Below are 15,211 nucleotides of genomic sequence, written 5' to 3' on the forward strand. Positions count from 1 at the left end.
TGGCGAAATTGGAAAAATGTAAATACCTTGGTTTGTGGATTGATTCTGAGCTTACCTTTAAACCTCACATTGATTATATCACAAAAATAATACATGGCTGTCTCAGTACACTCTAAATCGGTTAATTGTTTCACATTAGAAGTCAGGAAAAGGTTAATTTCTCAGTTGATATTGCCCATTATTGCTACATGAATGCTAGTGTCAATGTTCTTAAGCAACTTAATGTTGTTTTTAACTCTCTGTGTAGATTTGTTCTGAGGTGTCCTTTTAAAACTCATCATTGTGTAATGCATCACTAAATTGGCTTCAGCTTAATTCAAGAAGAGACTTCCATTGGTTCCTATTTATTTTCAAATGTGTCTACATCGACTATCCTCTATATCTGAAAGAACTCTTGGTTCCTTGTAGTTCTATGTATTCACTTAGACATATGCAACATCTCGTCTTTACTGTACCAGGAATCTTTTCAGCTGATGGACGTAAAGCTTTTCATTATAAAGCTACTAGCGATTTTGGAATAATCTTCCTCTTTCCTTGAGATCCATCTCATCTTTTCATCTTAGGTTATCTATATTTCAATATCTTAAAGGGGTCATATAATGGTACATGCACTTTTACAAGTTGATTGCACTGAAATGTCTGTTGGCAGTGCCTGTACACAACCATCCTATCATGATAAAAATCCATCCAGTGGTTTTGTTTTAATCTCCTTATATGTTTGACCATCTCTGAAATCAAGCCGTTCGATATTGTGACGTCATAAGATCGTACGCCCCTCCCGCTATTGTGATTGACAGCCGTGTTTCAACACAAGACCCGCCCTGAGCAAGCTGTGACAGCCGTCGTCATAGTAGTCCGCCATTGTTGATATGCTGGAGTAGAATGGCGTCTAAGCGATTGTGGTGTTCAGTTCTTAGATGTAATAAGGAACACAGCAGTCATTTTACTGTTCCTAAGATGCAGTGGCTGAGTTTTGTTTTTGAAGCGATATGCCCAAAGGATTGACGCTGGGATTCCCTCACTGGGATTCCCCATGATCGTCTGTGCTTTCATGTTTGCGCGAATCATTTCACACCAGACAGCTTTACAAACGAGAAAAAACGGATCGGTACCAACGTGTTCCTGCTGAACCTCCTGAAGATGTGAGTGTAATGTTTTATTAACCTTTATATTAGTATTTATATTAATCTTTGCGAAATTTGCAAACCTTGCTGCAGGCTTCACGATGAATGCGTCTAAGGTTTACACTCCGGGTACAATACGGCATGTTTTCTATGTACGACGTTCTCAATATAATTCATAATCCCACGTTTATAACGAATAACACGTGGTTATTGTGTTAGATAAGGTCAGAGATTCCACAGAACAGAGGGCGGGGTGAGCAAAGCTCATTATCATTTAAAGACACATGCACTGAAACGGCGTGCTGAAAACAGAGCTGTTTTTGACCAGGTAAAATTAGTGTTTTCTTACAATACTAATGAGAATTTTTAATTAAAGTATATTACAAACTTTTAATTTAGATCCTAAAGAATCATATTAGCTTGTACAAAAATGGCATTATATGACCCCTTTAACAATGTGTGTGCATGTTACTGATGTTGGACTGAATAGCATTGCTTGTAATTGTCTTTAGTTTCATGTAATTGTCTAATTGACTTACCTCCTGTGTATTCAACCTTTGTTTTTCTTGTGTGATACCTTTTCATATTGAATTTCTTATGCATTATGGGTTCCAATTGTGTAATAAGGTAAACGTGATGTGCTTATTGAGATAGCTATAACATGTCTGAGCTATGATGTGTTTTTGGTCTGGGGTGACGGTGTAAGCTGCCTAGTAACTAAAGTTTTTGAGCATTTGTTTTTGCCCGTTTGTTTGTTCTGTTGTGTTATGTATGTGTATTTGGACCCTCTTGAAAATGAGATGTTGCATCTCAAAGGGCTATCCATTAATAAATTAAAATTGAAATGTGTATATATATATATATATATATATATATATATATATATACAAAGAAATGACATGCTTAAAATTGCAGGCGAAAACTAAAACATTTAAATAAATGACACTTTTAAGAATGTCTAATTAGTTTATTATTTTCTATACATCAGTTATTTCTTACCATTTTAAAGTCTTTAACAACTTTAAACTCTCTCGGTTTTTAGTTCTTTCAGAAATATCAATAGATCTGCATTTACAACAGCATTTGAAACTAAATTATTTAAACTGCTGGTATAGAAATGACATTACATATTTAAAAAAAGAATTGTGCCCCTTAACAAATATAATTAATTAAATTGCATTATATGGTTAAACAACCAAATTTCCATAACTCTGTGCAGTCAACTGAATCTCATAACCTTGTTTAATAATTAAGACCAGACTCAGTACCAAAGTGCCTCGATCCTCCCTGAAAGATTAATATAGATTCTGAGTAACGGAATAATGTAAAGTTGTCCAGCGTAAATCCAGTCATACCAAAGTCAATCAGTAGCTTCAGTCCAAGGGAAGAACCAGCTTCTTGGTGAGGGTGTATCGAGGTTCAGGCATCTGCTTGTAGCCTTTCAAAACTTTTTTGCTCACTTCACGGTTTACCTTTGTCAGGATGGACAAGATATCCTCGTTTCTATCAGAAAAAGCAGATAAGCAGACTTTAATATGGATCCATCTAAATTAAACCATCATGAATATTCAACAGGAGCATTTTCTCCAATGAGGCAAGGGAGGCAGTGTCTCTTTAAAGGCATATGAGAGAGACAAAAAAGGTGATCAAACACTGTGTGTGTAGAATAACATTTTTCTAAAGTAAAATGTTCTAGAAAGAGACAGGATCTCTATTGCCTCCCAGGTGCTCACTGCATTTTCTCTGAAGTGTAGAGTAAACAGGGCTGTCGGTTAGGGCGGAAAAGGGGAACAATGTGTAGAGGGCCCAGAGGCATTGGGGGGGCCTGGAGCTCGATTTCTACTCAAGGGGAACCCGCCTCTATGGAGCCCCGGACACGGTGAAGGAAAAAAAATAGGATATGGGAGAAAAAATTCTTTGGAAATGCCGAATAATTTTCCCTCACGTCACAAAGAACATCATTCCTTGTGTCCTTCATAATGTCCTTGCTGAATAAAAATATTAACTTCTTTTAAAACAAAACAAAAACGGACGCCAAACTTTTGAATGGAAGTGCATGTATGACAGGGTTCCTGCAGGTTTCAGTTAGTCAAATTTAAGACCTTTTTAAGACATTTTAAGACCATAAAGATTGAAATTTAAGACCGATAAGACGCATTGCCAAAAAAATATTCAAATCAAAGAATTCATTTTATTTCAATGAATTCAGTAATTGAAAAAGGATTAACTTAATTTACAGATAAAGCAATCACATTAGTAACCTTCCAGACCAAACAACGTGTGTCAGAGAAAAGAACAGAATCAGGGCCCGTATCCCTAAAGAGTTTTTGTGCAAAAAGTGGCTCCTAGCGGCCAAATTCTAAGAAAATTCTCAGGGTCATGACGTTTTCTTAGAATTTCCCCTAAAAGTGACACGAAAATCCCAGTTAATATAAAAGCTATTCCTCAAGATTCCTAGCGCTTAAAAGGGCCCCTAAGGCGAGATCTGCTAAGAGCAGGGAAGAGGACTTTTAGTGGCTTAGGAGTTCCCCTAAGCAGCTGCACAACATGGCCAACAGAGGAGGCAGGAGAGATGTCCTGCAAACACTGGATATAGGATATTTGTTAACAAGCCTTCATAAATAGACCAGCCAGCAATCACAGACATTGATAAAAGCTGAGCCGTGTTACCCTCGTTAAGACCACACTGAGTTGTAACGTTGCAATTTCTACTTCATTAAGGACAGCCCCTTGAGATAGGCCATCTTGTTTTCAATGGGGTCCATATGGGAGTGAAAGTACAAAATATGCCAGCTAGGATATTAATATGAGCAAATAAGACACGAATCATTATTTGAACAGGGTGTAATGAGCTTAAGTTTTCACATATTTTAGATTCTAATGTTAGGCTATAACCCCTACAGCTTACTATTCATTTTCCAGATATTTTCTTGAATGTGAAATATTATTTACAATTACAGTCTGCATAAGATTAGAGTGTATAATTATGTTTATTGATTTGAGGGTACATCCTTTGCTCATTATCACCAAAAGTTCATTTTCATCAAACTTGTAGGATCAACCAATCACGGCTTTTGAAATGATGACTCATACCTAGCAACGGGGTCAACCACACCTCCTCACTAAGATAGGATTTTCCATCCATTCCTTGCTCAGAGTTCACTGAAAATGTTCTGGAATCACTTCTAAACTAAAACTCCTGGCAAGGAATTTTTAGGTTAAGTTAGGAGCTCTATGAGAGGAGTCTCAGAATCTTTAGGGATACGGGCCCAGATATAATTTTTTTATAGAAAATTGTACTTTGCATATTATAGGCCTACTGAAAAAACACATAATTAGTTGATTTTAGTTGATCATAGTTGATCATAAATAGAGATGAAATGGCATGAACATTTAATTTAATTATTATAGTGCCAAAAATGATCACTGTTATCACAGAATCCTGTTCAAAAAGTACTAATACTACACAATGAAATCAATTCACCAAGTTTTGTCAAAAAACAGCAAATAACAAATAAAATTAGCATCAATACACACTAACATAAACATTAAAATAATACGATTAAAAATGATAGCCAGAGTTTAAAAGTGTCTTGCAACATGTTATATACTAACATGTACAAGTTCAAATAAAGTTGACAAAAAAAGGTTTTTATAAAAAGATAAACCTCACATATTTCAGACTTTATCTTTTTTGACTCATTCTTTTTATAAAAAATGATTTACTGACATTTACAATACACTTTAGCTTATCTTTTATTATTAATAGTAAAATTCGGTCCGATTTTCCCGTGGCCTCTGTCGTTGCTATGCAACCATGCCCCGCGCTCTCCACAATGACAAAAAAGTTTTAGTGGCTAATGGATTTCCACCGCCGAAAAACGCTTGCTGTAGCTCTGTTACAAGATTTATTTACGGAGAAGAGAAAAACACCCGTAGTGTTTGGGTGCACCCGCTTCCTTCATGTCTTTTTTCATGTCGCTGCGCCTGGAAAAAAACGAGCGCGTCGCTTCAATTATAAGCGCGCTTACCGCGCGCCTACATTTGAATGAACTTGAGCGCGAAAAAGACGCGATATGTGAACTGCCTCTTGGCGAGCGACTTCGATACTTTTTTGCTACTTTGTAAATAACTTTCTGCGGCCAGCGTTTCTGGAAATGAACGAGGGTAAAATCTTTTTTAAGACCTGACTGAAATGAAATTTAAGACCGCGGATGAAAATCTAAAAAGACGTTTTAAGGCCTTAAATTTAAAGTTCAGAATTTAAGACTTTTTAAGACCCTGCGGGAACCCTGGTATGAATAGCATTTCTTAATCTGCATAAATAGGTCAAACTGGTAGAAATAGAAGGGATGACTGGTCGAAACTAAAGACTGCAAAGTAAACATCACAGAACTGGAACATGACTTTATACAGACCCAGGAAAGGCACATCTAAAAAGTCATGTGTATATCTTTCATCCAAGGCATGAATGAGTCCTCTATGTTTTAAACTCACCTGGTGCAGTTCTGCAGCTGTCTACAGAGCTCCTGGATATAGATAGACCCTTCTTTAATGTGGCGAAAGGACTGGTAGTATTCTACTGTGGCCATTCCGATTAGGAAATCAGCTTCAATGGGAATCTTGCGCAATGCAGGAATATGAGCATCTTCCTCAAGTGTTCCTTCTTCTGTATCGTTCACTTGTCCATCTGCTGTCCATATACCGTTCTGGCCCTCATTACCCTGACAGGCCTGAATGAAGAAAAGCTTGGGCTTGGTAGCTAGAGTGCGGCATTCAGCAAAAGGCAGTGTGAGTTCACGGATTTCAACCGGTTTACCATCTGTGCCCAACACCGCGCCTTTCTCTCCATGCGAGAGGACACAGCAGACAAAAGCGCCCATTTTAGTATGATCCTTTTCTGCAAACTCCTTTATCACGTCTCTTATATCTGAGGCTAGCAGATCGTCCCGCACCTCAACCATGAAATGCCTTCTCTCAAACAAGCTAAAAAGATCATCTACAGAAATAGAGAGAAAGTGTTCATTTAGAAGTCACAATTTTAAGGAATAATACGAATGAGATAAAGGATTAATACTCAAAATACCTTTGTCCTTTTCAGTGCCTTCTCGGTTGCGGTATGGGGTATTTTCTTTAAATTTGTAGTTGTTGATGATAAGACAGTATCCAAGAGGCCGCTGAGTCATGGTATAATATTCATCTGACTACAAGAATGCAAAGCAAATCACATTAAAATGACATTTATTTACATATTACACAAATAGCCAGTACACAACACACATCTTATTCATAGAAGATCATTGTTAAATCCTATTTGTCTCAGCAGTGGAACTATGGAAATGAAAAACAGCCTTTTGTTACTAGAGTATGTGCTATGCCTTGATGAAAAAGTTCAAATCTATCAGCTGTGGGAGTAATAGGTTATATTAAAACAGTCGATCATAATGACCTCCATAAATTAATCATAATTGATGTGAAATCCTGGATGTGTTCACCAGAACCCAGAAGTGTTGCCTGCTGAGCATTTGTTTGTGATTTACATAGGAGTGTGAAACATCTATAGTAATTGTGCATCGAATAGTTTGTCATTCAATTATAATTTAACAATGAAACAATTAAGAATAAAAAGTAATTGTCTTTTTTACCCTGGGTGGAGTGTCTGAATCGGTGAAAACCGAGCCAACAGAAGAGCCTCTTCTCCCTAAGGAAAAGCGTATAAGGTTAGAGATAGATACATTTAAAAAGACCATTAATGTTAAGCAATGTATAACATATATAACTCACGTCCATCCACTATGTTCCTTTGCTGTGTTGACAGCAAGATGTGGAGGGAAGAGAAACAATTATTATGCATTAAATTGCAGTATATTTATCATTGCACTCATTACAACTATTATTAACAGGTATTTTCAAAGGCTCTTCATTTCATGTTCATTTATGTGAAAATATTGCTGATATAAGCTGTAGATGTGTGGTTCTCAACCACCCAAATAAAGGACTGCCATTCTATTGTGATAGGGTCATGTACAACATTGTAAAAAACAACACTACTGTAACTGTTTTTAGTTATGATCGCAAAACAAAAAGGCTTAACTAAACTTAAAAGCACCAAATTAAGCAGATGCCAATATTGACAGGTTGTGTAACATTCCTTCATCCTTTAAAATCCTAGACACTAAGCAAGGCAATGAAATATAGACTAATTAAAACAAGTTCACATGCAACAAGGATAAACATCGTTTTCTGAGAAGAATCTTATAATAATTTTTACATTTTTACGCATAATTTGGTTCTCTGTCGGCTCACCACTTGAAGGTCAATATAAGTTCTGGTTGAGAAACACTGCTTTCATTTTCATGTCATTTTCTTTAGATTTTCTGTCTAAAATTTAACAAACCAACCATTCTAAAGCAGTTAAGCAAAACAAATAAATACACAAATCCTTGGGAGGGGATCCCCAGACCGCTACAATTTAAAACCCACCAGCTGCCACTGACCCAGATAACCACATCATGAGAAAGATTTGTGTATCTAAATGCATATTTTAAGGCGGTGATTTACCTCCGTGAAGTTGGCACCCCATAAAACGAAATCATTTCCAAAACTATGCCATTCGTTTGTGCTGCGTTTGTGCTGATTTGTGCCGCAAAAACCAACGTTTGTGCTGGTTTCGTGTTTGAGATATTGAACATTCTTTTTTGGGTTGCGTGACGTCACTCTCCACCCCATGTCCTTCAAATCGCTCCAAACCGGTGTCATTCGTTTGTGCTCGGTTTGTGCTGGTTTGTGCCGTTAAAACAAACACTGTATCTGTTTTCCTTTCGCAGATATAACCAGAGGTGTAAAATACTTGAGTAATTTTACTTGATTACTGTACTTAAGTATTATTTTGGGGGATTTTTACTTTACTTGAGTACAATTAAAAATCAATACTTTTACTTTTACTTAATTACATTTTTTAAGAAAAAAAAGTACTTTTTACTCTTTACAATTTTATTTATAGTCAAAAAGTACTTTTTTTTTGGAGATCACTTCATTCTATTTTCCCTTGCTATTACCAAACCAATTGAGTTGCGCTCATGCCCAGTTTAATTTAAATGTCATTTATTCTGCCAATGAGATTCGTTTTCACATTCCATGAAATTGGTTGTGTTCATCGGTCCTTTGGGAGTGACTTCGTGCATCTATAGAGGGCCTAAGTCCCTCCCCTTCCGGATGACCACTATGGGACCTTATTTCGGAAAAATATTGTATGGTAGTCAATGGCGAGAGACAACAAATATTTTGATCTCGTTTGAATTGTGCCCTGAATTACACATATGATGTTTGTCAATTTAAAATTTTAAAGTTTGTCATTTTAAAGTCAAGAAAGTCAGAGCTTGATGTAAAACTGCTGAGGTATAAGAGTGAAAATACGTAATTACAAAGACTACAAACCCAAAAGGCGCACAAGTGACGTCATACCTTTTCTCTCAATGAATGAAGCTAACTTTACTGAAGCTAACGTCTGACATTTTTTCTGTAGTCTTACATTATAATCGTAACGTAACGCCGTCATGCCTGAGTGTTTTGTACCAGACTGCACACATACGAGCAACGGATCTTGTGACGTACATAGTGCGAGACGAGAGATGTAGTTCATTGAGCGATTTTCACATAAAACTAAATGTTACTCTTCTGTTTTATGACAATTTATGCGACTTTCTTGACTTTCATAATTATCTTTTAAATTGACAAACATCATATGTGTAATTTAGGGCACAGTTCATAACAAGATAAGTTGTCTCTCGCCATTGACTACCATACATGTTTTTTTTTCAAAATAAGGTCCCATGAGCCGGAAGCGGAGGGGCGGGACTTAGGCTCTCAATGCACAGCACCTTGACCTGGAAATTAGAAAAATTATAACAGTCAATTAGTGAAAGAAAATGGAGGAAGAACGTGATTCAGCTGCGAACCCGTGGCCGTACCGTAGCGAATTATTTTCTTTTAGTGGTAAAAGTATGTTTAGTGGATTGTTTAAAGCATGTTGCATACTGGCATTAGTCTTATAGTTTGATAATTAAATACAATTAAATACAAACAGTTCTAAAGCAGGATAAAACCTTGTATGTGTTTAATTCACTTCATGTTTTTAGAGATTTAAAGCTTAAACAACAATCTCTAGTTTTCATTCTTGCTTTTACTTTTACTTCTTTAATACTCAAGTACAATTTTAGTGTGGTACTTTTTTACTTTTACTCAAGTATGATTCTGGCCAGATACTTTTACTTTTAATTGAGTAAAATTTTCCCTCAGTACTTGTACTTTAACTTGAGTAACATTTTTGAGTACTTTTTACACCTCTGGATATAACACATTTAATTCGGGAGCTGTGACGTCACTCTCCACCCCACCTCATCTAAATCTCTCCAAACCGGTGTCGTTCGTTTGTGCTCGATTTGTGCTGGTTTGTGCCGTTGAAAGAAACAGTGCAACTACGATCCCCTCTTAAACATAAAAAAAATAAACTTTTTAAGTACAGTTACATAACTGTCCACCCCATATGGTCCAAATCGTTGCAAAACTGTGCCGCTCGTTTGTGCTCGATTTGTGCCGGTTTGTGCCGTTACGATGAACATTGTATCTTTTTCCCCTCCTTAGAAATAACACATTGGATTCGGGACAGTGACGTCACTCTCCACCCCATGCCGTCCAAATCGCCCCAAACCGGTGCTTTTTGTTTGTGCTCGATTTGTGCTGTTTTGTGCCGTAGAAATAACCATCATAAATGATTCCATTCTTTAGACATCACAAAATCTTTGGAGGAGTAGTAACATCACGCAAGCAAGCCGCGCTCTCCATCCATCTCGTCTACAAACCTGTCCGGTTCGTTTGTGCTCGCACAGGGCCGCAGCTGTCAGTGTTCTTTTCTTTAGATATGGGAATGTTTTATTTTAGATTTGTGCTATTGACATTTGGTCTTTATATAATCACCAATGCACTACGATATGTAATGTATAGGCTACTGTCACTACTCTGGCTGTAAGCTACGTGTGACTGAGGCTTAATTTTGTATTAAAATAAATTAAAATAACCAATAAAAAAAATAAATGTATTAAAAAATTGGGTAGTGTCTTAAGTTTTCTGAATAGGCCTACTTTTAACAGCTTACAGTGCCTGTTTGTGCTGTAAAAAGTTTCGTTTGTGCTGCTTCGGTTTTTTAGATATTAAAATCTATGAATCTATTATAATCTATAAAATCTAAAATATTAAAAATTTGGTCATTCTGTTGGCACTCAAGGCACTCCAAATTCAACCCAAATAGGCTCGTTCGTTTGTGCTTCGTTTGTGTTGGTTTGTGCCAGTATAATTTCCGTTTGTGCTGCATCGGCCTTTAAAATATTAGGCATAGACAATGACGTCATTTGTGCTGGTTTGTGCTGCAAAACGTGTCGTTTGTGTCATGTCATTATATTTTCTGAGGTCACTCAGGTTTCACGGTTTCCACAAAAAAATATTAAACATAAATAAAAAAAAAACAAGCAATGTGTAGGCCTAGGCCTATTAAAATATAAGAGCATTTCTTAACTGAGCAGTGAGCACCAATAATTGAGCACAAAATCAACATCTTACGATTTCTAAAGAATAATGTGACATTGAAAACTGGAGTAATGATACAGAAAATTCAGCTTTGACATTACAGGAATAAATTACATTTTAATTACATTAAAACTGAAAAAATATCACATTAAAATATCTAGGCTATTTATAGGCTAATCGTTTTTCACAATGCAGTGTTGTGCAAGTTACTTCCAAACTGTTATACATTATACTTTGTTACTTTTTACCAGCACAAACGAAGCACAAACGAACGAGCCTATTTGGGTTGAATTTGGAGTGCCTTGAGTGCCAACAGAATGACCAAATTTTTAATATTTTAGATTTTATAGATTATAATATATTCATAGATTTTAATATCTAAAAAACCGAAGCAGCACAAACGAAACTTTTTACAGCACAAACAGGCACTGTAAGCTGTTAAAAGTAGGCCTATTCAGAAAACTTAAGACACTACACAATTTTTTTTAATACATTTATTTTTTTTATTGGTTATTTTAATTTATTTTAATACAAAATTAAGCCTCAGTCACACGTAGCTTACAGCCAGAGTAGTGACAGTAGCCTATACATTACATATCGTAGTGCATTGGTGATTATATAAAGACCAAATGTCAATAGCACAAATCTAAAATAAAACATTCCCATATCTAAAGAAAAGAACACTGACAGCTGCGGCCCTGTGCGAGCACAAACGAACCGGACAGGTTTGTAGACGAGATGGATGGAGAGCGCGGCTTGCTTGCGTGACGTTACTACTCCTCCAAAGATTTTGTGATGTCTAAAGAATGGAATCATTTATGATGGTTATTTCTACGGCACAAAACAGCACAAATCGAGCACAAACAAAAAGCACCGGTTTGGGGCGATTTGGACGGCATGGGGTGGAGAGTGACGTCACTGTCCCGAATCCAATGTGTTATTTCTAAGGAGGGGAAAAAGATACAATGCTCATCGTAACGGCACAAACCGGCACAAATCGAGCACAAACGAGCGGCACAGTTTTGCAACGATTTGGACCATATGGGGTGGACAGTTATGTAACTGTACTTAAAAAGTTTTTTTTTTATGTTTAAGAGGGGATCGTAGTTGCACTGTTTCTTTCAACGGCACAAACCAGCACAAATCGAGCACAAACGAACGACACCGGTTTGGAGAGATTTAGATGAGGTGGGGTGGGGAGTGACGTCACAGCTCCCGAATTAAATGTGTTATATCTGCGAAAGGAAAACAGATACAGTGTTTGTTTTAACGGCACAAACCAGCACAAATCGAGCACAAACGAACGACTCCGGTTTGGAGCGATTTAGATGAGGTGGGTGGAGAGTGACGTCACAGCTCCCGAATTAAATTTGTTATATCTGCGAAAGGAAAACAGATACAGTGTTTGTTTTAACGGCACAAACCAGCACAAACCGAGCACAAACGAATGACACCGGTTTGGAGCGATTTGAAGGACATGGGGTGGAGAGTGACGTCACGCAACCCAAAAAAGAATGTTCAATATCTCAAACACGAAACCAGCACAAACGTTGGTTTTTGCGGCACAAATCAGCACAAACGCAGCACAAACGAATGGCATAGTTTTGGAAATGATTTCGTTTTATGGGGTGCCAACTTCACGGAGGTCAAAGACCTGGCTTACTTACATTGGGTAAAGATGGTTGTTCATTATTAGACATTTCCTGTAGAGGGAGTCTGCCTCCTATTATTAGACCAAAAAAAAAAAAAAAAAACTTTTTGTATATGTTTGGATAAATGAAAAGAGCAGATATAGATAATTAATTTGATTTTATCAGTAACCTTGTTCTGGGTCTCTGTCCATATAGAACTCCTCTATCCTACAGGCCAGCTGTTTGTCACATTTCTCAAGGATACCGTAAAGTTCACCGAGGTTGTCTTCCCCAAGCCTCTGTTGCTTTTCCATCTCAATCAGAACATCTAGAAGTGACTGTATGGATCAAATAAAACAACAGGTTAAAGAGCAACCCATAATAACTGTAAAGAGTAGACAAAAAAAATAACAGCCATTTTTTAATTAAATAAAATGATATATAAAAAAAGAATATGTTCATTTACAAAGCTATTTTTTGCAGTCAAAGTAGTTCTTTATTTAGCACTAAATTTTTCCACTTTCACAATAATTTATTATTTGTGTGCAATCTGCACTAACATTATAACTTCAGGGCTTAAGATAAAACTCACAGCCGATGGTCCTAGTTTTGCCCTCGGAAGTTCCAAAAGGAACTTTAAGGAGCGAAGGTTTTCTTCTGTCATGTCCTCAGATATTTTAAAAAGCATCTTTCTGTTGAGAAGAGGAAAACAAAACAAGACACAGACATTGTGACATCAAGAAAACTATTTGAAATTGATAGTGTTCTTGACTTCTATGCATCTTGTTTAGCACGTCAGTGTGCTTATCTCTGTCAGACAATCACTTTAAGAGGGGATTTTTTGATTGTAGTAATCTACATCTACAGATTGTAAGGAATTTTCTTCATACCTGTAGGCTGAGACACCTTTACTAGAAATGTCACGTCCTGGCAGTTTTCTATTCACTTCCTCTTTCGAAGTTTCAAGAATGGCAAGCAAGTCAAGGCGCCCAATTGTGATCAGAAGCTCAGGGACAAGTAGCTTGTCATCAAGCAGTGCTTGCTCTTCCAGTCGCAGGAACAGGTCTTTGGCATCCCTCACCGTCTCCAAACGCTTCTTGGGAATCAGGTCCATGCACAGAAACTTCAGCTGGGCCACATCATCACTTGTCAGGTTCTCGTCAATCTCGTGAAACGTCAGAGGATCCATATTCTGCTGCATAATGTAAAATAGCAAGTCAATGAAATAAAGGAAAAACATTTTAAACAACCTTAGAAAGCCCGTACTTTGCGACAGGACTGAAACCACCATGGGCATCGAGGGGGACAATTCCCCTCCAATAATTAGACGCGACCAAATATTTGATATTCTTGAAGCTGTTCTGTTGAAGCTCTATTAAAAACGACTCTCTTTATTTTTAGGATGACGAAAAAATCTTTATAAGTTAGCCTACATTTTTAGGCTGGTCTGCCTCAGCGGTCTAACAGTGCTCATCAATGGCAAAATGATCAAGATGACCAATCAATTCAATTTCATTTATTGAATTTAACTTTATGAATTTAACTTTATTATTCAATTTAATTTGTAAATATCTCAAAAATTTTAATTTATAATATCCAGTGATGCCAATTGCTAATCTTTTTAATCAAAATGCATGAAAATATGCTATTAATTACATGATTCATAAGATTCAAAACTGAATGTGACAGACAAGAAACCTTGTAAGTTTTTGACAAATTAGTCATAGGCCTACTCACGAGTGAATGTGTGCATATTTTTTATATAAAGTATTATTTGCAAATAGTTTAAATTGAGTACTTCACAATTAGGCTACATCTTCTCTAAATCCATTTCAATTCTTTAATTCCTTAAAATAAAAATACCAATTTGTGAACTTTTATTTCTGATAAACGAAAGTTCAAAAACATGCCTCAACTTGCCCAACCCAACATTTATGAAAAATACCCCTGTTCTGAGAATAGCCTACAGCGTTAAGATCCTTCATGATCCTTCCGGTGTTTTTGTTTTATTCACAGAAAATATGATAATGGAATATTTGTTTGGAAAACAGAATACTATTTTCATAGAACTAAAATACCAATAAGTTTTGAACTAGGTATTTGATCGTATCATACAAAACTACTGAGAAACACACACATAGGACGTTTGATAAATGTGACAACATACCCTTCGGACAACATTTAAACAAGTATAAGTTTTAGATCAAGTGTATAATGTCACACTTTACGACACTACTGCCACTGCTTGTAAGTTCCTGTCAACAACCCCAAAACCTTGTTTGTCGAGTCGAGAGCTACAATGCTAACTTACAGCTAAAATAAACCGAACACTAGACTAAGTTTTGACAAACACATCCATGAAATTGAACTCGAACGAACAATCAACGAAAATGCTCAAAACTCCTCTTACCTTTAAATTTACAACATCCAACTGAAATAAAACCAACGTAAACAGTCGTGGTACCAAAATCAATATAGCCTGGTCTACATGCTAAAGCTGTTTCCAATGCGTTTTTACTTTCAGTTTCAGCCTTTTCAATTTAAACAGGAACTCAGGAAGTGACATGAGGGTGTGTTCACAAATGTGTTGGATAATTCTGGAGGTTACCTTCGAGTCATGGAATTCTAAAGAAATACTTTAGTTTACAGACCGTTTGACTCGAAGAAAAACAGATAAATATGTATTATGAGTTTATATGTATCAGTATAAATACTACATATACAATTCAATTAAGATTATTTCTGTTTTATTACAAGACAAGCTAGAATGTTTTACACGCTAGAATGTTTACTGTTTTAGGTATTGTTTTATATGGGCAAACATTCTGTGCAATATTTCTTTATTACTGCACTACCAATCTAGTGTCTCTCACA

General features: G+C 36.5%; 1 protein-coding gene across 3 annotated transcripts; it reads right to left on the minus strand.

Moving 5' to 3' along the window:
* Positions 1-2,057: 2,057 nt before the first annotated feature.
* On the minus strand, positions 2,058-14,870 carry casp8 (caspase 8, apoptosis-related cysteine peptidase; the record flags this gene model as incomplete). Of its 3 annotated transcripts, none has more annotated exons than XM_081380214.1 (10): positions 2,058-2,627; positions 5,622-6,123; positions 6,211-6,328; positions 6,770-6,825; positions 6,909-6,930; positions 12,374-12,429; positions 12,528-12,675; positions 12,930-13,029; positions 13,228-13,532; positions 14,748-14,870. In XM_081380214.1, 9 exons carry the CDS (start codon positions 13,524-13,526, stop codon positions 2,498-2,500), a joined length of 1,431 nt encoding a protein of 476 aa, XP_081236340.1. In that variant the 3' UTR covers positions 2,058-2,497. The 3 variants fall into 3 exon arrangements, with proteins under 3 accessions (XP_081236340.1, XP_081236341.1, XP_081236339.1); XM_081380215.1 differs by having other exon boundaries at positions 2,075-2,627; positions 13,228-13,529; positions 14,748-14,847; XM_081380213.1 differs by lacking the exon at positions 14,748-14,870 and having other exon boundaries at positions 2,075-2,627; positions 13,228-13,538.
* Positions 14,871-15,211: the final 341 nt, after the last annotated feature.

Source organism: Scardinius erythrophthalmus (genome assembly GCF_964197995.2).
Source record: "Scardinius erythrophthalmus genome assembly, chromosome: 12".
Classification (NCBI taxonomy): Eukaryota; Metazoa; Chordata; class Actinopteri; order Cypriniformes; family Leuciscidae; genus Scardinius; species Scardinius erythrophthalmus.